This window comes from Salvelinus alpinus, chromosome 3 (assembly GCF_045679555.1).
Source record: "Salvelinus alpinus chromosome 3, SLU_Salpinus.1, whole genome shotgun sequence".
Taxonomy (NCBI): Eukaryota; Metazoa; Chordata; class Actinopteri; order Salmoniformes; family Salmonidae; genus Salvelinus; species Salvelinus alpinus.
In genome coordinates, this window is record NC_092088.1 from 98,169,741 (window position 1) to 98,196,311 (window position 26,571).

Genomic DNA, 26,571 nt, shown 5'->3' on the forward strand with positions numbered 1-26,571 from the left:
GAGGTAATGTTGAACTGGTGTTAATATCGTCTACATTCCTTTCAGGGATACAGAGGTAATGTTAAACTTGTGTTAATATCATCTACATTCCTTTCAGGGATACAGAGGTAATGTTGAACTGGTGTTAGTATCTTCTACATTCCTTTCAGGGATACAGAGGTAATGTTGAACTGGTGTTAATATCTTCTACATTCCTTTCAGGTATACAGAGGTAATGTTGAACTGGTGTTAGTATCGTCTACATTCCTTTCAGGGGTACAGAGGTAATGTTGAACTGGTGTTAATATCGTCTACATTCCTTTCAGGGATACAGAGGAAATGTTAAACTGGTCTTAATATCGTCTACATTCCTTTCAGGGATACAGAGGTAATGTTGAACTGGTGTTAATATCGTCTACATTCCTTTCAGGGGTACAGAGGTAATGTTGAACTGGTGTTAATATCGTCTACATTCCTTTCAGGGATACAGAGGTAATGTTAAACTGGTGTTAATATCTTCCACATTCCTTTCAGGGATACAGAGGTAATGTTGAACTGGTGTTAATATCGTCTACATTCCTTTCAGGTATACAGAGGTAATGTTGAACTGGTGTTAATATCGTCTACATTCCTTTCAGGTATACAGAGGTAATGTTGAACTGGTGTTAATATCGTCTACATTCCTTTCAGGTATAGCTCTTCTCTCCTCTTCAGGGATACAGAGGTAATGTTGAACTGATGGTAATATCTTACACAGATATGTTATTGAATGTATTGCAGCTGGGACATAACAAATCAGGGATATTTATTGCAGCCTGATGGCGGTGTGAATATTGATGGGGCACAATAGCAAAATCAATACCAGTTCTCTGCAATCTAATTAGGAGTCACACACACGCACACACACACACACACACACACACACACACACACACACACACACACACACACACACACACACACACACACACACACACACACACACACACACACACACACACACACACACACACACACACACACACACACACACACACACACACACACACACACACACACACACACACACACACACACACACACACACACACACACACACACACACAGAGGAGAGCTATAATGAAGGAAAATACACAATGGGTAGCCTAAAAGGTGAACAAGTTGGATTCTACCACTACCCATGTTCCAGTTGTGTCAATATTTACTAAACACTAAACATAGTAAGGAATGAGACTAACAAATTAATATGCAGCTTAGAGTGATCTATAGTACGAGCATAGAAATATGCAGCTTTTTTCCATTACGAAGAATGTATCAACCCTTACATAAATGTCAATTAATTATAATCCACACCATAATTCACAATTCCTGCTGCTCCAGGATTATTTTCCTGCTGTGATGAACTGGTCAAATGAAGATCCTACACCTGCAAGTAAAACTTTCCCCTCTAGAAAGCAGCTATGAACAAAGTCAATGCTAGAAAGTGAGGTGGATGAATCAGAATTAGTTGGGTAACATAGATAATTAAGATGTCTTATCTGCATAATATGCTTATGTGATATACTTGTTATTAGAATGTATCCCTTTGGACTCTGGTGTTGTTTTCATTGCATTATGTAGTAATCAATGTGTAATATAATCTATCTAACCCACTCAGTCTTTATATGCAGCAACAGTTGTACTTCTTCCCTCAGCTGGGGCTCAGTCACCTGGGGCTCAGTCACCTGGGGCCCAGTCACCTGGGGCTCAGTCACCTGGGGCCCAGTCACCTGGGGCTCAGTCACCTGGGGCTCAGTCACCTGGGGCTCAGTCACCTGGGGCTCAGTCACCTGGGGCTCAGTCACCTGGGGCTCAGTCACCTGGGGCCCAGTCACCTGGGGCTCAGTCACCTGGGGCTCAGTCACCTGGGGCCCAGTCACCTGGGGCCCAGTCACCTGGGGCTCAGTCACCTGGGGCCCAGTCACCTGGGGCCCAGTCACCTGGGGCTCAGTCACCTGGGGCTCAGTCACCTGGGGCTCAGTCACCTGGGGCCCAGTCACCTGGGGCCCAGTCACCTGGGGCCCAGTCACCTGGGGCTCAGTCACCTGGGGCTCAGTCACCTGGGGCTCAGTCACCTGGGGCCCAGTCACCTGGGGCTCAGTCACCTGGGGCCCAGTCACCTGGGGCTCAGTCACCTGGGGCTCAGTCACCTGGGGCCCAGTCACCTGGGGCTCAGTCACCTGGGGCTCAGTCACCTGGGGCTCAGTCACCTGGGGCTCAGTCACCTGGGGCCCAGAGAGGGGAGAGGTCAGGCTTGTCTTTCACATGTCCCTGGTGCAGAATATCACAAAGGGAAGAGGACAGAAGGGGAACATTGTCTTCATATGTGAATGTATCTGTTAAACCATGTGAAGGGATGGTGTGATTAATGGGGAACCAATTACTGGTTTCCACAATGTCTGTGCGCCAGTCACTTCCTTCTTTGGCCTTGGGGGATGTGTGCGGAAGTGTCTGGAGTTGACAATTTATTTATGCCATTGGTTCGAGTTGGTGTTTTTGTGCTAGGAGTAACAGGAACGAGATGGGAATCTCGTCTTAGGGACCAAACTGAACGATAATTTATAGCGAATGCTATCTGGCTACGGGATACTCCTTTCTCATTTAAAAAGTCTCACCTTGTGACGCATTCTATGTATCTGTTGTGGGTTGAAAGGGGTGTATCTTGGTTATAAAAGATCTTTGGACTTTTGTGTTGTCACTCTCAATGGTTCATTAGAAATGGTGCATCGTTGAAAGTCATTGCTATTGCAAAGCTCTTATTATTAAAGATGTAGTATAACTCTGACTCTGACTGGTGTGTGAAGTTTGTCCACCACAAGAGTTATCTATAGTACGAGCATAGAAATACGCAGCTTAGAGTGATCTATAGTACGAGCATAGAAATACACAGCTTAGAGTTATCTATAGAACGAGCATAGAAATATGCAGCTTAGAGTGATCTATAGTACGAGCATAGAAATATGCAGCTTAGAGTGATCTATAGTACGAGCATAGAAATATGTTCCAAGTGTGGCGTAGCAGTCGGACGTGTCTTTGTTTTGTCCTGTCCTGTGTAAATAGTCTTCGTATTTTTCGTATACATTTCGTATATATTTTAATTTCACTTTCCATCTAGGAACTGAATATACATTCCTACACTCCGCCTCACCCAATGTGGTACGGACCTGCTATTTTTTTTATACTTTAGAACCGTAACCCCAATCAGAAGCTAGCCAGATAACTAGCTACTAGCTAGTAGTCAGTTAGCCACTGCTGCGGTCTTCACCCTCAACTCGGACACAGCCAGCTTCAATACCGGGCCAATACCTGCCAGTCTGCAAGCGCGATATCAACCCAGAGCATATAGGACTGCTTTTTCTCTACCACATCACCGGATTCCTGACGCAAGCTCTGGACAATTACACCGTATCATCACAGCTAGCTAGCTGCAACCGAGTGGCTACTACTGGCTAACACCTCTGTCCCGAAGCAAGCACCAGTTAGCCTTGAGCTAGCCTCGAGCTAGGCCCATCTGCCGGCTAGCTGAAGAGGTCTACCAGCGAATTCTTGGGCTACAATACCAGCTACAAGCTAATTTAGCCATTTTTTTTTGCCGCTGCTAGTAGCTTCTACCTTCTGCACAGACACCAGCCCTGTTATTAGCCTGGATATTACTCACCAATTTACCAGCATCGGACTGTCTCTCGACAACAACGCCGGATTCCTGCCGTAATCCCTGAGCCACTGCTTCTGATCCTCACAGCTAGCTTGCGGCTAGCGCAGCTAGCGCCACTGCCACGAAGCTAGCACCAGTTAGCAAACACAATTCACAACCTCTCTTTCGCCATCGCCATCTGGCTTGGATTCTCTGTCGACACGACCACGTCTGAGCAGACCCCCTCCGTCTGAGCAGACCACCCCCCGGGCTACTAACTTTAAACGCCGCGTGCTAGCTTAGTGGAGGCCTCCCTGCTCCATCTACGGCTGCCCCCTGGACACTATGATCACTTGGCTACATAGCTGATGCATGCTTGACTGTCCATTAATTCACGGTACTCCATTCTGTTCATTTGTGTTTTATCTGTCGGCTCTGTGCTTTAACTCAGGATCTGTGTGTAGTTAATCCGACCCTCTCTGCCTAGTCGTCGCCATTTTTACCTGTTGTTGCTGTGTTAGACTAGCACCCTGTTATTGCTGCTGTTATCTTACCTGTTGTTTTAGCTAGCTCTCCCAATCAAGACCTGCAATCACTTTATGCCTTATTGTATGTCTCTCTCAAATATCAATATGCCTTGCATACTGTTGTTCAGGCTAGTTATCATTATCATTGTTTTGGTTTGCAATGGACCCTGTAGTTCCACTCTCCGTACCTCTGATACCTCCTTGGTCCCACCCCCCACACATGCGGTGACCTCACCCATTGAGACCAGCATGTCCAGAGATACAACCTCTCTTATCATCACCCAGTGCCTGGGCTTGCCTCCGCTGTACCCACGCCCCACCATACCCCTGTCTGCACATTATGCCCAGAATCTATTCTACCACGCCCATAAATCTGCTCCTTTTATTCTTTGTCCCCAACGCTCTAGGCGACCAGTTTTGATAGCCTTTAGCCGCACCCTCATCCTACTACTCCTCTGTTCCTCGGGTGATGTGGAGGTAAACCCAGGCCCTGCATGTCCCCAGTCACCCTCATTTGTTGACTTCTGTGATCGAAAAAGCCTTGGCCTCATGCATGTCAACATCAGAAGCCTCCTCCCTAAGTTTGCCTTACTCACCGCTTTAGCACACTCTGCCAACCCTGATGTCCTTGCCGTGTCCGAATCCTGGCTTAGGAAGGCCACCAAAAATTCTGAGATTTTCATACCCAACTATAACACTTTCCGTCAAGATAGAACTGCCAAAGGGGGAGGAGCTGCAATCTACTGCAGAGATAGCCTGCAAAGTTCTGTCATACTTTCCAGGTCTATGCCCAAACAGTTCGAACTTCTAATTTTAAAAATTAATCTCTCCAGAAATAAGTCTCTCACTGTTGCCGCCTGCTACCGACCCCCCTCAGCTCCCAGCTGTGCCCTGGACACCATCTGTGAATTGATCGCTCCCCATCTAGCTTCAGAGTTTGTTCTGTTAGGTGACCTAAACTGGGATATGCTTAACACCCCGGCAGTCCTACAATCCAAGCTTGATGCCCTCAATCTCACACAAATCATCAAGGAACCCACCAGGTACAACCCTAAATCCGTAAACATGGGCACCCTAATAGACATTATCCTGACCAACCTGCCCTCCAAATACACCTCTGCTGTCTTCAATCAAGATCTCAGCGATCACTGCCTCATTGCCTGTATCCGCCACGGGTCCGCGGTCAAACGACCACCCCTCATCACTGTCAAACGCTCCCTAAAACACTTCTGCGAGCAGGCCTTTCTAATCGACCTGGCCCGGGTACCCTGGAAGGATATTGACCTCATCCCGTCAGTTGAGGATGCCTGGTCATTCTTTAAATGTTACTTCCTCACCATATTAGACAAGCATGCTCCGTTCAAAAAATGCAGAACCAAGAACAGATATAGCCCTTGGTTCACTCCAGACCTGACTGCCCTCGACCAGCACAAAAACATCCTGTGGCGAACTGCAATAGCATCGAAGAGCCCCCGCGATATGCAACTGTTCAGGGAAGTCAGGAACCAATACACGCAGTCAGTCAGGAAAGCAAAGGCCAGCTTTTTCAAGCAGAAATTTGCATCCTGTAGCTCTAACTCCAAAAAGTTCTGGGATACTGTAAAGTCCATGGAGAACAAGAGCACCTCCTCCCAGCTGCCCACTGCACTGAGGCTAGGTAACACGGTCACCACCGATAAATCCATGATAATCGAAGACTTCAACAAGCATTTCTCAATGGCTGGCCATGCCTTCCTCCTGGCGACTCCAACCTTGGCCAACAGCCCCGCCCCCCCCGCTGCTACTCGCCCAAGCCTCCCCAGCTTCTCCTTTACCCAAATCCAGATAGCAGATGTTCTGAAAGAGCTGGAAAACCTGGACCCATACAAATCAGCTGGGCTTGACAATCTGGACCCCCTATTTCTGAAACTGTCCGCCGCCATTGTCGCACCCCCTATCACCAGCCTGTTCAACCTCTCCTTCGTAACATCTGAGATCCCCAAGGATTGGAAAGCTGCCGCGGTCATCCCCCTCTTCAAAGGGGGAGACACCCTGGACCCAAACTGTTACAGACCTATATCCATCCTGCCCTGCCTATCTAAGGTCTTCGAAAGCCAAGTCAACAAACAGATCACTGACCATCTCGAATCCCACCGTACCTTCTCCGCTGTGCAATCCGGTTTCCGAGCCGGTCATGGGTGCACCTCAGCCACGCTCAAGGTACTAAACGATATCATAACCGCCATCGATAAAAGACATTACTGTGCAGCCGTCTTCATCGACCTGGCCAAGGCTTTCGACTCTGTCAATCACCATATTCTTATCGGCAGACTCAGTAGCCTCGGTTTTTCTAATGACTGCCTTGCCTGGTTCACCAACTACTTTGCAGACAGAGTTCAGTGTGTCAAATCGGAGGGCATGTTGTCCGGTCCTCTGGCAGTCTCTATGGGGGTACCACAGGGTTCAATTCTCGGGCCGACTCTTTTCTCTGTATACATCAATGATGTTGCTCTTGCTGCGGGCGATTCCCTGATCCACCTCTACGCAGACGACACCATTCTATATACTTCCGGCCCTTCCTTGGACACTGTGCTATCTAACCTCCAAACGAGCTTCAATGCCATACAACACTCCTTCCGTGGCCTCCAACTGCTCTTAAACGCTAGTAAAACCAAATGCATGCTTTTCAACCGTTCGCTGCCTGCACCCGCACGCCCGACTAGCATCACCACCCTGGACGGTTCCGACCTAGAATATGTGGACATCTATAAGTACCTAGGTGTCTGGCTAGACTGCAAACTCTCCTTCCAGACTCATATCAAACATCTCCAATCCAAAATCAAAGCAAGAATCGGCTTTCTATTCCGCAACAAAGCCTCCTTCACTCACGCCGCCAAACTTACCCTAGTAAAACTGACTATCCTACCGATCCTCGACTTCGGCGATGTCATCTACAAAATAGCTTCCAATACTCTACTCAGCAAACTGGATGCAGTTTATCACAGTGCCATTCGTTTTGTTACTAAAGCACCTTATACGACCCACCACTGCGACCTGTATGCCCTAGTCGGCTGGCCCTCGCTACATGTTCGTCGTCAGACCCACTGGCTCCAGGTCATCTACAAGGCTATGCTAGGTAAAGTGCCGCCTTATCTCAGTTCACTGGTCACGATGGCTACACCCACCCGCAACACGCGCTCCAGCAGGTGTATCTCACTGATCATCCCTAAAGCCAAAACCTCATTTGGACGCCTTTCCTTCCAGTTCTCTGCTGCCTGCGACTGGAACGAATTGCAAAAATCTCTGAAGTTGGAGACTTTTATCTCCCTCAACAACTTTAAAAATCTGCTATCCGAGCAGCTAACCGATCGCTGCAGCTGTACATAGTCCATCTGTAAACTACCCACCCAATTTACCTACCTCACCCCCCATACTGCTTTTATTTATTTACTTTTCTGCTCTTTTGCACACCAGTATCTCTTCTTGCACATGATCATCTGATGATTTATCACTCCAGTGTTAATCTGCTAAATTGTAATTATTCGATTTATTGCCTACCTCATGCCTTTTGCACACATTGTATATAGATTCTCTTTTTTTTCTACCATGTTATTGACTTGTTTATTGTTTACTCCATGTGTAACTCTGTGTTGTCTGTTCACACTGCTATGCTTTATCTTGGCCAGGTCGCAGTTGCAAATGAGAACTTGTTCTCAACTAGCCTACCTGGTTAAATAAAGGTGAAATAAAAAATAAAAAAAATGCAGCTTAGAGTGATCTATAGTACGAGCATAGAGATATGCAGCTTAGAGTGATCTATAGTACGAGCATAGAAATATGCAGCTTAGAGTGATCTATAGTACGAGCATAGAAATATGCAGCTTAGAGTTATCTATAGTACAATCTACAGTTGTGTCAAGTTGGCTGGGTCAAATCAAATCAAATGTTATTAGTCACATGCGAATACCTTAAAGTGAAACGCTTACTTACGAGCCCCTAACCAACAACGCAGTAAAAAAATAAAAAAATAATTAGAAATAAGTAACAAGTCCTTAAAGAGCAGCAGTAAAATAACCAAATCGAGATTATATACAGGGGGGGTACCGGTACAGAGTCAATGTGCTGGGGCACCGGTTAGTCAAGGTAATATGTACATGTAGGTTGAGTTATTTTTTTACCTTTATTTAAATAGGCAAGTCAGTTAAGAACAAATTCTTATTTTCAATGACGGCCTAGAAACAGTGGGTTAACTGCCTTGTTCAGGGGCAGAACGACAGATCTGTACCTTGTCAGCTCGGGGATTCGAACTTGCAACCTTTTGGTTACTAGCCCAACGCGCTAACCACTAGGCTACCCTGCCTAGTGACTATGCAGAGATGATAACAACAAAGAGTAGCAGCGGTGTAAAAGAGAGGGGCAATACAGATAGTCTGGGTAGCTATTTGATTATATGTTCAGGAGTCTTATGGCTTGGGGGTAGAAGCTGTTAAGGAGCCTCTTGGACCTAGACATGGTGCTCCGGTACCGCTTGCCGTACGGTAGCAGAGAGAACAGTCTATGACTAGGGTGGCTGGAGTCTTTTAGGGCCTTCCTCTGACACCGCCTGGTAGAGGCGGGTAGAGACTCCAGACACCCTAGTGTCCTTTGGGTGGCGGCATGTCTTTTGAGTGTGAAAAACCCAGCAGCGTTGTCGTTCTTGACACACTCAAACCAGCGGAGGCTGCTGGAGGGAGGACGGCTCCGAATAGAGGCTGGAACGGTTCAAATGGAATGGCCTCAAACACATAGTAACCATAGAAACCATGTGTTGGATATCATTCCACTTAATCCGCTCCAGCCATTACCATGAGCCCGTCCTCCCCAATTAAGGTTCCACCAACCTCCTGTGACTCAAACCCGGTGCGCCTGGAACCTACTACCATACCCCATTCAAAGGCACTTCAATATTTGTTCTTGCCCGTTCACCCGCTGATTGGCACACATATACACCATCCATGTCTCCCTAGTTTCCCGTCTGAGACTGGTAATTCTCCTGTGGCTTTCAGAAGACAGGTTCCTAGTTTCCTGTCTGAGACTGGTAATTCTCCTGTGGCTTTCAGAAGACAGTTTCCTAGTTTCCTGTCTGAGACTGGTAATTCTCCTGTGGCTTTCAGAAGGCAGTTTCCTAGTTTCCCGTCTGAGACTGGTAATTCTCCTGTGGCTTTCAGAAGGCAGTTTCCTAGTTTCCTGTCTGAGACTGGTAATTCTCCTGTGGCCTTCAGAAGACAGTTTCCTAGTTTCCCGTCTGAGACTGGTAATTCTCCTGTGGCCTTCAGAAGGCAGTTTCCTAGTTTCCCGTCTGGAGACTGGTAATTCTCCTGTGGCTTTCAGAAGGCAGTCAAGTGAAGCTGACATCAAGATGAAGAGAGATGACAAGAGGAAGCCTGGGAAATATTAAAGCTATTGGCACCAAAATATGCTTCCATGAGTCCTTCTTTCCTTCCGTGAACTGGGAGTTGTTGTGTGTGTGTGTGTGTGTGCTTGTGTATGGAAAATAAAATGTGTTTTACAGCACTTTCTACTTGCTCAAACATGTTAAAATGTTAAAATGTTGCACTCAAGGATTGTAGATGATGAACAAACAGATGTAATAATGTATACTGAGATGATCTGATACCTTACTAGTCTGAGACACACACACACACACACACACACACACACACACACACACACACACACACACACACACACACACACACACACACACACACACACACCACACACACACAGACACACACACACACACACACACACACACACACACACACACACACACCACACACACACACACACACACACCACACACACACAGACACACACACACACACACACACACACACACACACACACACACACACACACACACACACACACACACACACACACACACACACACACACACAGACACAGAGGAGAGCTATAATGATTGAAAATACACAATGGGTAGCCTAAAAGGTGAACAAGTTGGATTCTACCACTACCCATGTTCCAGTTGTGTCAATATTTACTAAACACTAAACATAGTAAGGAATGAGAATAACAAATTAATATGCAGCTTAGAGTGATCTATAGTACGAGCATAGAAATATGCAGCTTAGAGTGATCTATAGTACGAGCATAGATATATGCAGCTTAAAGTGATCTATAGAACGAGCATAGGAATATGCAGCTTAGAGTGATCTATAGTACGAGCATAGATATATGCAGCTTAGAGTGATCTACAGAACGAGCATAGGAATATGCAGCTTAGAGTGATCTATAGTACGAGCATAGATATATGCAGCTTAGAGTTATCTATAGTACGAGCATAGAAATATGCAGCTTAGAGTGATCTATAGTACGAGCATAGAAATATGCAGCTTAGAGTGATCTATAGAACGAGCATAAAAATATGCAGCTTAGAGTGATCTATAGAACGAGCATAGAAATATGCAGCTTAGAGTGATCTATAGAACAAGCATAGAAATATGCAGCTTAGAGTGATCTATAGTACGAGCATAGAAATATGCAGCTTAGAGTGATCTATAGAACGAGCATAGATATATGCAGCTTAGAGTGATCTATAGAACGAGCATAGAAATATGCAGCTTAGAGTGATCTATAGTACGAGCATAGAAATATGCAGCTTAGAGTGATCTATAGAACGAGCATAGAAATACGCAGCTTAGAGTGATCTATAGTACAAGCATAGAGATATGCAGTTTAGAGTGATCTATAGAACGAGCATAGAAATATGCAGCTTAGAGTGATCTATAGTACGAGCATAGAAATATGCAGCTTAGAGTGATCTATAGTACGAGCATAAAAATATGCAGCTTAGAGTGATCTATAGAACGAGCATAGAAATATGCAGCTTAGAGTGATCTATAGAACAAGCATAGAAATATGCAGCTTAGAGTGATCTATAGTACGAGCATAGAAATATGCAGCTTAGAGTGATCTATAGAACGAGCATAGATATATGCAGCTTAGAGTGATCTATAGAACGAGCATAGAAATATGCAGCTTAGAGTGATCTATAGTACGAGCATAGAAATATGCAGCTTAGAGTGATCTATAGAACGAGCATAGAAATACGCAGCTTAGAGTGATCTATAGTACAAGCATAGAGATATGCAGTTTAGAGTGATCTATAGAACGAGCATAGAAATATGCAGCTTAGAGTGATCTATAGTACGAGCATAGAAATATGCAACTTAGAGTGATCTATAGTACGAGCATAGGAATATGCAACTTAGAGTGTGGTGGATGAATCAGAATTAGTTGGGTAACAAAGCAGTCACCTGGGGCTCAGTCATCTGGGGCCCAGTCACCTGGGGCTCAGTCACCTGGGGCTCAGTCACCTGGGGCTCAGTCACCTGGGGCCCAGTCACCTGGGGCTCAGTCACCTGGGGCTCAGTCACCTGGGGCTCAGTCACCTGGGGCTCAGTCACCTGGGGCCCAGTCACCTGGGGCTCAGTCACCTGGGGCTCAGTCACCTGGGGCTCAGTCACCTGGGCATCAGTCACCTGGGGCCCAGTCACCTGGGGCTCAGTCACCTGGGGCTCAGTCACCTGGGGCTCAGTCACCTGGGGCTCAGTCACCTGGGGCCCAGTCACCTGGGGCTCAGTCACCTGGGGCTCAGTCACCTGGGGTTCAGTCACCTGGGGCCCAGTCACCTGGGGCTCAGTCACCTGGGGCCCAGTCACCTGGGGCTCAGTCACCTGGGGCTCAGTCACCTGGGGCTCAGTCACCTGTGGCCTTCAGAGGGCAGTTTCCTAGTTTCCCGTCTGAGACTGGTAATTCTCCTGTGGCCTTCAGAAGGCAGTTCCCTAGTTTCCTGTCTGTGACTGGTAATTCTCCTGTGGCTTTCAGAGGGCAGTTTCCTAGTTTCCCGTCTGAGACTGGTAATTCTCCTGTGGCCTTCAGCAGGCAGTTCCCTAGTTTCCCGTCTGAGACTGGTAATTCTCCTGTGGCCTTCAGAAGGCAGATTCCTAGTTTCCTGTCTGAGACTGGTAATTCTCCTGTGGCTTTCAGAGGGCAGTTTCCTAGTTTCCTGTCTGAGACTGGTAATTCTCCTGTGGCTTTCAGAAGGCAGTCAAGTGAAGCTGACATCAAGATGAAGAGAGATGACAAGAGGAAGCCTGGGAAATATTAAAGCTATTGGCACCAAAATATGCTTCCATGAGTCCCTCTTTCCTTCCGTGAACTGGGAGTTGTTGTGTGTGTGTGTGTGTGTGCTTGTGTATGGAAAATAAAATGTGTTTTACAGCACTTTCCACTTTCCGCTCAAACATGTTAAAATGTTAAAATGTTGCACTCAGGGATTGTAGGTGATGAACAATCAGATGTAATAATGTATACTGAGATGATCTGATACCTTAGTAGTCTGAGACACACACACACACACACACACACACACACACACACACCACACACACACAGACACACACACACACACACACACACACACACACACACACCACACACACACAGACACACAGACACACACACACACACACACACACCACACACACCACACACACACAGACACACACACACACACCACACACACACAGACACACACACACACACACACACACACACACACACCACACACACACAGACACACAGACACACACACACACACACACACACACACCACACACACACAGACACACACACACACCACACACACACAGACACACACACACACACACACACACACACACACACACACACACACACACACACACACACACCACACACACACACACACACACACACACACACACACACCACACACACACAGACACACACACACACACACACACACACACACACACACACACACACACACACACACACACACACACACACACACACACACAGACACAGAGGAGAGCTATAATGATTGAAAATACACAATGGGTAGCCTAAAAGGTGAACAAGTTGGATTCTACCACTACCCATGTTCCAGTTGTGTCAATATTTACTAAACACTAAACATAGTAAGGAATGAGAATAACAAATTAATATGCAGCTTAGAGTGATCTATAGTACGAGCATAGAAATATGCAGCTTAGAGTGATCTATAGTACGAGCATAGATATATGCAGCTTAAAGTGATCTATAGAACGAGCATAGGAATATGCAGCTTAGAGTGATCTATAGTACGAGCATAGATATATGCAGCTTAGAGTGATCTACAGAACGAGCATAGGAATATGCAGCTTAGAGTGATCTATAGTACGAGCATAGATATATGCAGCTTAGAGTTATCTATAGTACGAGCATAGAAATATGCAGCTTAGAGTGATCTATAGTACGAGCATAGAAATATGCAGCTTAGAGTGATCTATAGAACGAGCATAAAAATATGCAGCTTAGAGTGATCTATAGAACGAGCATAGAAATATGCAGCTTAGAGTGATCTATAGAACAAGCATAGAAATATGCAGCTTAGAGTGATCTATAGTACGAGCATAGAAATATGCAGCTTAGAGTGATCTATAGAACGAGCATAGATATATGCAGCTTAGAGTGATCTATAGAACGAGCATAGAAATATGCAGCTTAGAGTGATCTATAGTACGAGCATAGAAATATGCAGCTTAGAGTGATCTATAGAACGAGCATAGAAATACGCAGCTTAGAGTGATCTATAGTACAAGCATAGAGATATGCAGTTTAGAGTGATCTATAGAACGAGCATAGAAATATGCAGCTTAGAGTGATCTATAGTACGAGCATAGAAATATGCAGCTTAGAGTGATCTATAGTACGAGCATAAAACTATGCAGCTTAGAGTGATCTATAGAACGAGCATAGAAATATGCAGCTTAGAGTGATCTATAGAACAAGCATAGAAATATGCAGCTTAGAGTGATCTATAGTACGAGCATAGAAATATGCAGCTTAGAGTGATCTATAGAACGAGCATAGATATATGCAGCTTAGAGTGATCTATAGAACGAGCATAGAAATATGCAGCTTAGAGTGATCTATAGTACGAGCATAGAAATATGCAGCTTAGAGTGATCTATAGAACGAGCATAGAAATACGCAGCTTAGAGTGATCTATAGTACAAGCATAGAGATATGCAGTTTAGAGTGATCTATAGAACGAGCATAGAAATATGCAGCTTAGAGTGATCTATAGTACGAGCATAGAAATATGCAACTTAGAGTGATCTATAGTACGAGCATAGGAATATGCAACTTAGAGTGTGGTGGATGAATCAGAATTAGTTGGGTAACAAAGCAGTCACCTGGGGCTCAGTCATCTGGGGCCCAGTCACCTGGGGCTCAGTCACCTGGGGCTCAGTCACCTGGGGCTCAGTCACCTGGGGCCCAGTCACCTGGGGCTCAGTCACCTGGGGCTCAGTCACCTGGGGCTCAGTCACCTGGGGCTCAGTCACCTGGGGCCCAGTCACCTGGGGCTCAGTCACCTGGGGCTCAGTCACCTGGGGCTCAGTCACCTGGGCATCAGTCACCTGGGGCCCAGTCACCTGGGGCTCAGTCACCTGGGGCTCAGTCACCTGGGGCTCAGTCACCTGGGGCTCAGTCACCTGGGGCCCAGTCACCTGGGGCTCAGTCACCTGGGGCTCAGTCACCTGGGGTTCAGTCACCTGGGGCCCAGTCACCTGGGGCTCAGTCACCTGGGGCCCAGTCACCTGGGGCTCAGTCACCTGGGGCTCAGTCACCTGGGGCTCAGTCACCTGTGGCCTTCAGAGGGCAGTTTCCTAGTTTCCCGTCTGAGACTGGTAATTCTCCTGTGGCCTTCAGAAGGCAGTTCCCTAGTTTCCTGTCTGTGACTGGTAATTCTCCTGTGGCTTTCAGAGGGCAGTTTCCTAGTTTCCCGTCTGAGACTGGTAATTCTCCTGTGGCCTTCAGCAGGCAGTTCCCTAGTTTCCCGTCTGAGACTGGTAATTCTCCTGTGGCCTTCAGAAGGCAGATTCCTAGTTTCCTGTCTGAGACTGGTAATTCTCCTGTGGCTTTCAGAGGGCAGTTTCCTAGTTTCCTGTCTGAGACTGGTAATTCTCCTGTGGCTTTCAGAAGGCAGTCAAGTGAAGCTGACATCAAGATGAAGAGAGATGACAAGAGGAAGCCTGGGAAATATTAAAGCTATTGGCACCAAAATATGCTTCCATGAGTCCTTCTTTCCTTCCGTGAACTGGGAGTTGTTGTGTGTGTGTGTGTGTGTGTGCTTGTGTATGGAAAATAAAATGTGTTTTACAGCACTTTCCACTTTCCGCTCAAACATGTTAAAATGTTAAAATGTTGCACTCAGGGATTGTAGGTGATGAACAATCAGATGTAATAATGTATACTGAGATGATCTGATACCTTAGTAGTCTGAGACACACACACACACACACACACACACACACACCACACACACACAAACACACACACACACACACACACACACACCACACACACCACACACACACAGACACACACACACACACACACACACACACACACACACACACACACCACACACACCACACACACACACACACACACACACACACACACACACACACACCACACACACCACACACACACAGACACACACACACACACACACACACACACACACACACCACACACACCACACACACACAGACACACACACACACACACACACCACACACACACACACCACACACACACACACACACACACACACACACACACACACCACACACACACACACACACAGACACACACACACACACACACCACACACACACACACCACACACACACAGACACACACACACACACACACACACACACACACACACACACACACCACACACACACAGACACACACACACACACACACACACACACACACACACACACACACACACACACACACCACACACACACAGACACACACACACACACACACACACACACACACACACACACACACACACACACACACACACACACACACACACACACACACACACACACACACACACACACACACACACACACACAGACACAGAGGAGAGCTATAATGATTGAAAATACACAATGGGTAGCCTAAAAGGTGAACAAGTTGGATTCTACCACTACCCATGTTCCAGTTGTGTCAATATTTACTAAACACTAAACATAGTAAGGAATGAGAATAACAAATTAATATGCAGCTTAGAGTGATCTATAGTACGAGCATAGAAATATGCAGCTTAGAGTGATCTATAGTACGAGCATAGATATATGCAGCTTAAAGTGATCTATAGAACGAGCATAGGAATATGCAGCTTAGAGTGATCTATAGTACGAGCATAGATATATGCAGCTTAGAGTGATCTACAGAACGAGCATAGGAATATGCAGCTTAGAGTGATCTATAGTACGAGCATAGATATATGCAGCTTAGAGTTATCTATAGTACGAGCATAGAAATATGCAGCTTAGAGTGATCTATAGTACGAGCATAGAAATATGCAGCTTAGAGTGATCTATAGAACGAGCATAAAAATATGCAGCTTAGAGTGATCTATAGAACGAGCATAGAAATATGCAGCTTAGAGTGATCTATAGAACAAGCATAGAAATATGCAGCTTAGAGTGATCTATAGTACGAGCATAGAAATATGCAGCTTAGAGTGATCTATAGAACGAGCATAGATATATGCAGCTTAGAGTGATCTATAGAACGAGCATAGAAATATGCAGCTTAGAGTGATCTATAGTACGAGCATAGAAATATGCAGCTTAGAGTGATCTATAGAACGAGCATAGAAATACGCAGCTTAGAGTGATCTATAGTACAAGCATAGAGATATGCAGTTTAGAGTGATCTATAGAACGAGCATAGAAATATGCAGCTTAGAGTGATCTATAGTACGAGCATAGAAATATGCAGCTTAGAGTGATCTATAGTACGAGCATAAAAATATGCAGCTTAGAGTGATCTATAGAACGAGCATAGAAATATGCAGCTTAGAGTGATCTATAGAACAAGCATAGAAATATGCAGCTTAGAGTGATCTATAGTACGAGCATAGAAATATGCAGCTTAGAGTGATCTATAGAACGAGCATAGATATATGCAGCTTAGAGTGATCTATAGAACGAGCATAGAAATATGCAGCTTAGAGTGATCTATAGTACGAGCATAGAAATATGCAGCTTAGAGTGATCTATAGAACGAGCATAGAAATACGCAGCTTAGAGTGATCTATAGTACAAGCATAGAGATATGCAGTTTAGAGTGATCTATAGAACGAGCATAGAAATATGCAGCTTAGAGTGATCTATAGTACGAGCATAGAAATATGCAACTTAGAGTGATCTATAGTACGAGCATAGGAATATGCAACTTAGAGTGTGGTGGATGAATCAGAATTAGTTGGGTAACAAAGCAGTCACCTGGGGCTCAGTCATCTGGGGCCCAGTCACCTGGGGCTCAGTCACCTGGGGCTCAGTCACCTGGGGCTCAGTCACCTGGGGCCCAGTCACCTGGGGCTCAGTCACCTGGGGCTCAGTCACCTGGGGCTCAGTCACCTGGGGCTCAGTCACCTGGGGCCCAGTCACCTGGGGCTCAGTCACCTGGGGCTCAGTCACCTGGGGCTCAGTCACCTGGGCATCAGTCACCTGGGGCCCAGTCACCTGGGGCTCAGTCACCTGGGGCTCAGTCACCTGGGGCTCAGTCACCTGGGGCTCAGTCACCTGGGGCCCAGTCACCTGGGGCTCAGTCACCTGGGGCTCAGTCACCTGGGGTTCAGTCACCTGGGGCCCAGTCACCTGGGGCTCAGTCACCTGGGGCCCAGTCACCTGGGGCTCAGTCACCTGGGGCTCAGTCACCTGGGGCTCAGTCACCTGTGGCCTTCAGAGGGCAGTTTCCTAGTTTCCCGTCTGAGACTGGTAATTCTCCTGTGGCTTTCAGAGGGCAGTTTCCTAGTTTCCCGTCTGAGACTGGTAATTCTCCTGTGGCCTTCAGAAGGCAGTTTCCTAGTTTCCCGTCTGAGACTGGTAATTCTCCTGTGGCTTTCAGAGGGCAGTTTCCTAGTTTCCCGTCTGAGACTGGTAATTCTCCTGTGGCCTTCAGAAGGCAGTTCCCTAGTTTCCCGTCTGAGACTGGTAATTCTCCTGTGGCCTTCAGAAGGCAGTTTCCTAGTTTCCTGTCTGAGACTGGTAATTCTCCTGTGGCCTTCAGAAGACAGTTTCCTAGTTTCCCGTCTGAGACTGGTAATTCTCCTGTGGCTTTCAGAAGACAGTTTCCTAGTTTCCCGTCTGGTGACTGGTAATTCTCCTGTGGCCTTCAGAAGACAGTTTCCTAGTTTCCTGTCTGAGACTGGTAATTCTCCTGTGACTTTCAGAAGGCAGTCAAGTGAAGCTGACATCAAGATGAAGAGAGATGACAAGAGGAAGCCTGGGAAATATTAAATATTAAATCCTACTGTAACAAGAGGTACGTTTATTACAATGATATAAAGGTCTGTTCTCCTACTGTAACAAGAGGTACGTTTATTACAATGATGACATATTTTGAGAAGTTCAAGGGTTGTGTTATGATCAAATATATTCTTCACAGAGTGTAGGACTAAATCCATGCTTATTTCAAGCGCCAACTATTCAGTCTGATGAATACAAAATGAGACTCTACGAGTGTATTATACGGTACACTATTTTCATAAATACATGAATATACAGCATGGTCAAAAACATGAAACGGTGTATTAATTGATAGATGAATTGATGGACTGATTGACATATCCCACCTGACGAATTGATTGATTGATTGACAGGGCCTAACCTGATGAATTGATTGATTGACAGGGCCTAACCTGATGAATTGATTGATTGATTGACAGGGCCTAACCTGATTGATTGATTGATTGACTGACATATCCAACCTGATGAATTGATTGATTGATTGACAGGGCCTAACCTGATGAATTGATTGATTGACAGGGCCTAACCTGATGAATTGATTGATTGACAGGGCCTAACCTGATGAATTGATTGATTGATTGACAGGGCCTAACCTGATGAATTGATTGATTGATTGACAGGGCCTAACCTGATGTTGCGTGGGGTCTCCAGTCTCCAGTCATGAGAGCAACACCTGGCGCTGACAGTGATGTCATCCGGGCAAACTGGGCTGGCAGCATGGGTCCCATCAGGCCCTCCCAGGTGGCACTGGACCCTGTAGGTCAAACAACAGGGGCAGGGTTAGTTACCAGACATATCCTGGGGTCAAACAACAGGGACAGGGTTAGTTACCAGACATATCCTGTAGGTCAAACAACAGGGACAGGGTTAGTTACCAGGGGTCAAACAACAGGGACAGGGTTAGTTACCAGACATATCCTGTAGGTCAAACAACAGGGACAGGGTTAGTTACCAGACATATCCTGTAGGTCAAACAACAGGGACAGGGTTAGTTACCAGACATATCCTGTAGGTCAAACAACAGGGACAGGGTTAGTTACCAGACATATCCTGTAGGTCAAACAACAGGGACAGGGTTAGTTACCAGACATATCCTGTAGGTCAAACAACAGGGACAGGGTTAGTTACCAGGGGTCAAACAACAGGGACAGGGTTAGTTACCAGACATATCCTGTAGGTCAAACAACAGGGACAGGGTTAGTTACCAGGGGTCAAACAACAGGGACAGGGTTAGTTACCAGACATATCCTGTAGGTCAAACAACAGGGACAGGGTTAGTTACCAGACATATCCTGGGGTCAAACAACAGGGACAGGGTTAGTTACCAGACATATCCTGTAGGTCAAACAACAGGGACAGGGTTAGTTACCAGGGGTCAAACAACAGGGACAGGGTTAGTTACCAGACATATCCTGGGGTCAAACAACAGGGACAGGGTTAGTTACCAGACATATCCTGTAGGTCAAACAACAGGGACAGGGTTAGTTACCAGACATATCCTGGGGTCAAACAACAGGGACAGGGTTAGTTACCAGACATATCCTGTAGGTCAAACAACAGGGACAGGGTTAGTTACCAGACATATCCTGGGGTCAAACAACAGGGACAGGGTTAGTTACCAGGGGTCAAACAACAGGGACAGGGTTAGTTACCAGACATATCCTGTAGGTCAAACAACAGGGACAGGGTTAGTTACCAGGGGTCAAACAACAGGGACAGGGTTAGTTACCAGACATATCCTGGGGTCAAACAACAGGGACAGGGTTAGTTACCAGACATATCCTGTAGGTCAAACAACAGGGACAGGGTTAGTTACCAGACATATCCTGGGGTCAAACAACAGGGTTAGTTACAGGGTTAGTTACCAGACATATCCTGGGGTCAAACAACAGGGACAGGGTTAGTTACCAGACATATCCTGTAGGTCAAACAACAGGGACAGGGTTAGTTACCAGACATATCCTGTAGGTCAAACAACAGGGACAGGGTTAGTTACCAGGGGTCAAACAACAGGGACAGGGTTAGTTACCAGACATATCCTGTAGGTCAAACAACAGGGACAGGGTTAGTTACCAGACATATCCTGGGGTCAAACAACAGGGACAGGGTTAGTTACCAGACATATCCTGTAGGTCAAACAACAGGGACAGGGTTAGTTACCAGGGGTCAAACAACAGGGGCAGGGTTAGTTACCAGACATATCCTGGGGTCAAACAACAGGGACAGGGTTAGTTACCAGACATATCCTGTAGGTCAAACAACAGGGACAGGGATAGTTACCAGACATATCCTGGGGTCAAACAACAGGGACAGGGTTAGTTACCAGACATATCCTGTAGGTCAAACAACAGGGACAGGGTTAGTTACCAGACATATCCTGGGGTCAAACAACAGGGACAGGGTTAGTTACCAGACATATCCTGTAGGTCAAACAACAGGGACAGGGTTAGTTACCAGGGGTCAAACAACAGGGACAGGGTTAGTTACCAGACATATCCTGGGGTCAAACAACAGGGACAGGGTTAGTTACCAGACATATCCTGTAGGTCAAACAACAGGGACAGGGTTAGTTACCAGACATATCCTGGGGTCAAACAACAGGGTTAGTTACAGGGTTAGTTACCAGACATATCCTGGGGTCAAACAACAGGGACAGGGTTAGTTACCAGACATATCCTGTAGGTCAAACAACAGGGACAGGGTTAGTTACCAGACATATCCTGTAGGTCAAACAACAGGGACAGGGTTAGTTACCAGACATATCCTGGGGTCAAACAACAGGGACAGGGTTAGTTACCAGACATATCCTGGGGTCAAACAGCAGGGACAGGGTTAGTTACCAGACATATCCTGTAGTTCAAACAACAGGGACAGGGTTAGTTACCAGACATATCCTGTAGGTCAAACAACAGGGACAGGGTTAGTTACCAGACATATCCTGTAGGTCAAACAACAGGGACAGGGTTAGTTACCAGACATATCCTGGGGTCAAACAACAGGGACAGGGTTAGTTACCAGACATATCCTGTAGGTCAAACAACAGGGACAGGGTTAGTTACCAGACATATCCTGTAGGTCAAACAACAGGGACAGGGTTAGTTACCAGACATATCCTGGGGTCAAACAACAGGGACAGGGTTAGTTACCAGACATATCCTGTAGGTCAAACAACAGGGACAGGGTAAGTTACCAGACATATCCTGTAGGTCAAACAACAGGGACAGGGTTAGTTACCAGACATATCCTGGGGTCAAACAACAGGGACAGGGTTAGTTACCAGACATATCCTGTAGGTCAAACAGCAGGGACAGGGTTAGTTACCAGACATATCCTGTAGGTCAAACAACAGGGACAGGGTTAGTTACCAGACATATCCTGTAGGTCAAACAACAGGGACAGGGTTAGTTACCAGACATATCCTGGGGTCAAACAACAGGGACAGGGTTAGTTACCAGACATATCCTGTAGGTCAAACAACAGGGACAGGGTTAGTTACCAGACATATCCTGGGGTCAAACAACAGGGACAGGGTTAGTTACCAGGGGTCAAACAATAGGGACAGGGGTAGTTACCAGACATATCCTGTAGGTCAAACAACAGGGACAGGGTTAGTTACCAGGGGTCAAACAACAGGGACAGGGTTAGTTACCAGACATATCCTGGGGTCAAACAACAGGGACAGGGTTAGTTACCAGACATATCCTGTAGGTCAAACAACAGGGACAGGGTTAGTTACCAGACATATCCTGGGGTCAAACAACAGGGTTAGTTACAGGGTTAGTTACCAGACATATCCTGGGGTCAAACAACAGGGACAGGGTTAGTTACCAGACATATCCTGTAGGTCAAACAACAGGGACAGGGTTAGTTACCAGACATATCCTGTAGGTCAAACAACAGGGACAGGGTTAGTTACCAGGGGTCAAACAACAGGGACAGGGTTAGTTACCAGACATATCCTGTAGGTCAAACAACAGGGACAGGGTTAGTTACCAGACATATCCTGGGGTCAAACAACAGGGACAGGGTTAGTTACCAGACATATCCTGTAGGTCAAACAACAGGGACAGGGTTAGTTACCAGGGGTCAAACAACAGGGGCAGGGTTAGTTACCAGACATATCCTGGGGTCAAACAACAGGGACAGGGTTAGTTACCAGACATATCCTGTAGGTCAAACAACAGGGACAGGGTTAGTTACCAGACATATCCTGGGGTCAAACAACAGGGACAGGGTTAGTTACCAGACATATCCTGTAGGTCAAACAACAGGGACAGGGTTAGTTACCAGACATATCCTGGGGTCAAACAACAGGGACAGGGTTAGTTACCAGGGGTCAAACAACAGGGACAGGGTTAGTTACCAGACATATCCTGTAGGTCAAACAACAGGGACAGGGTTAGTTACCAGGGGTCAAACAACAGGGACAGGGTTAGTTACCAGACATATCCTGGGGTCAAACAACAGGGACAGGGTTAGTTACCAGACATATCCTGTAGGTCAAACAACAGGGACAGGGTTAGTTACCAGACATATCCTGGGGTCAAACAACAGGGTTAGTTACAGGGTTAGTTACCAGACATATCCTGGGGTCAAACAACAGGGACAGGGTTAGTTACCAGACATATCCTGTAGGTCAAACAACAGGGACAGGGTTAGTTACCAGACATATCCTGTAGGTCAAACAACAGGGACAGGGTTAGTTACCAGACATATCCTGGGGTCAAACAACAGGGACAGGGTTAGTTACCAGACATATCCTGGGGTCAAACAGCAGGGACAGGGTTAGTTACCAGACATATCCTGTAGTTCAAACAACAGGGACAGGGTTAGTTACCAGACATATCCTGTAGGTCAAACAACAGGGACAGGGTTAGTTACCAGACATATCCTGTAGGTCAAACAACAGGGACAGGGTTAGTTACCAGACATATCCTGGGGTCAAACAACAGGGACAGGGTTAGTTACCAGACATATCCTGTAGGTCAAACAACAGGGACAGGGTTAGTTACCAGACATATCCTGTAGGTCAAACAACAGGGACAGGGTTAGTTACCAGACATATCCTGGGGTCAAACAACAGGGACAGGGTTAGTTACCAGACATATCCTGTAGGTCAAACAACAGGGACAGGGTAAGTTACCAGACATATCCTGTAGGTCAAACAACAGGGACAGGGTTAGTTACCAGACATATCCTGGGGTCAAACAACAGGGACAGGGTTAGTTACCAGACATATCCTGTAGGTCAAACAGCAGGGACAGGGTTAGTTACCAGACATATCCTGTAGGTCAAACAACAGGGACAGGGTTAGTTACCAGACATATCCTGTAGGTCAAACAACAGGGACAGGGTTAGTTACCAGACATATCCTGTAGGTCAAACAACAGGGACAGGGTTAGTTACCAGACATATCCTGTAGGTCAAACAACAGGGACAGGGTTAGTTACCAGACATATCCTGTAGGTCAAACAACAGGGACAGGGTTAGTTACCAGACATATCCTGTAGGTCAAACAACAGGGACAGGGTAAGTTACCAGACATATCCTGTAGGTCAAACAACAGGGACAGGGTTAGTTACCAGACATATCCTGTAGGTCAAACAACAGGGACAGGGTTAGTTACCAGACATATCCTGTAGGTCAAACAACAGGGACAGGGTTAGTTACCAGACATATCCTGTAGGTCAAACAACAGGGACAGGGTTAGTTACCAGACATATCCTGTAGGTCAAACAACAGGGACAGGGTTAGTTACCAGACATATCCTGGGGTCAAACAACAGGGACAGGGTTAGTTACCAGACATATCCTGTAGGTCAAACAACAGGGACAGGGTTAGTTACCAGACATATCCTGTAGGTCAAACAACAGGGACAGGGTTAGTTACCAGACATATCCTGTAGGTCAAACAACAGGGACAGGGTTAGTTACCAGGGGTCAAACAACAGGGACAGGGTTAGTTACCAGACATATCCTGGGGTCAAACAACAGGGACAGGGTTAGTTACCAGGGGTCAAACAACAGGGACAGGGTTAGTTACCAGACATATCCTGGGGTCAAACAACAGGGACAGGGTTAGTTACCAGACATATCCTGTAGGTCAAACAACAGGGACAGGGTTAGTTACCAGACATATCCTGTAGGTCAAACAACAGGGACAGGGTTAGTTACCAGACATATCCTGTAGGTCAAACAACAGGGACAGGGTTAGTTACCAGACATATCCTGTAGGTCAAACAACAGGGACAGGGTTAGTTACCAGACACATCCTGTAGGTCAAACAACAGGGACAGGGTTAGTTACCAGACATATCCTGTAGGTCAAACAACAGGGACAGGGTTAGTTACCAGACATATCCTGTAGGTCAAACAACAGGGACAGGGTTAGTTACCAGACATATCCTGTAGGTCAAACAACAGGGACAGGGTTAGTTACCAGACATATCCTGTAGGTCAAACAACAGGGACAGGGTTAGTTACCAGACATATCCTGTAGGTCAAACAGCAGGGACAGGGTTAGTTACCAGACATATCCTGGGGTCAAACAACAGGGACAGGGTTAGTTACCAGACATATCCTGTAGGTCAAACAACAGGGACAGGGTTAGTTACCAGACATATCCTGTAGGTCAAACAACAGGGACAGGGTTAGTTACCAGGGGTCAAACAACAGGGACAGGGTTAGTTACCAGACATATCCTGGGGTCAAACAACAGGGACAGGGTTAGTTACCAGGGGTCAAACAACAGGGACAGGGTTAGTTACCAGACATATCCTGGGGTCAAACAACAGGGACAGGGTTAGTTACCAGACATATCCTGTAGGTCAAACAACAGGGACAGGGTTAGTTACCAGACATATCCTGTAGGTCAAACAACAGGGACAGGGTTAGTTACCAGACATATCCTGTAGGTCAAACAACAGGGACAGGGTTAGTTACCAGACATATCCTGTAGGTCAAACAACAGGGACAGGGTTAGTTACCAGACACATCCTGTAGGTCAAACAACAGGGACAGGGTTAGTTACCAGACATATCCTGTAGGTCAAACAACAGGGACAGGGTTAGTTACCAGACATATCCTGTAGGTCAAACAACAGGGACAGGGTTAGTTACCAGACATATCCTGTAGGTCAAACAACAGGGACAGGGTTAGTTACCAGACATATCCTGTAGGTCAAACAACAGGGACAGGGTTAGTTACCAGACATATCCTGTAGGTCAAACAGCAGGGACAGGGTTAGTTACCAGACATATCCTGGGGTCAAACAACAGGGACAGGGTTAGTTACCAGACATATCCTGTAGGTCAAACAACAGGGACAGGGTTAGTTACCAGACATATCCTGTAGGTCAAACAGCAGGGACAGGGTTAGTTACCAGACATATCCTGGGGTCAAACAACAGGGACAGGGTTAGTTACCAGACATATCCTGTAGGTCAAACAACAGGGACAGGGTTAGTTACCAGACATATCCTGTAGGTCAAACAACAGGGACAGGGTTAGTTACCAGACATATCCTGTAGGTCAAACAACAGGGACAGGGTTAGTTACCAGACATATCCTGTAGGTCAAACAACAGGGACAGGGTTAGTTACCAGACATATCCTGTAGGTCAAACAACAGGGACAGGGTTAGTTACCAGACATATCCTGTAGGTCAAACAACAGGGACAGGGTTAGTTACCAGACATATCCTGTAGGTCAAACAACAGGGACAGGGTTAGTTACCAGACATATCCTGTAGGTCAAACAACAGGGACAGGGTTAGTTACCAGACATATCCTGTAGGTCAAACAACAGGGACAGGGTAAGTTACCAGACATATCCTGGGGTCAAACAACAGGGACAGGGTTAGTTACCAGACATATCCTGTAGGTCAAACAACAGGGACAGGGTTAGTTACCAGACATATCCTGTAGGTCAAACAACAGGGACAGGGTTAGTTACCAGACATATCCTGTAGGTCA

The 26,571-nt window shown here is 46.3% G+C and overlaps 1 protein-coding gene across 1 annotated transcript in view; it reads right to left on the minus strand.

Moving 5' to 3' along the window:
- The window catches only part of LOC139569885 (transcription elongation regulator 1-like protein), a 202,793-nt gene that overhangs the window by 36,201 nt on the left and 140,021 nt on the right, over positions 1-26,571 (minus strand). Inside the window, exon 3 of the mRNA XM_071391208.1 lies at positions 19,231-19,356. Within this exon, the coding sequence (XP_071247309.1) occupies positions 19,231-19,356 (126 nt within the window). The remainder of the gene's footprint in view (positions 1-19,230; positions 19,357-26,571) is intronic.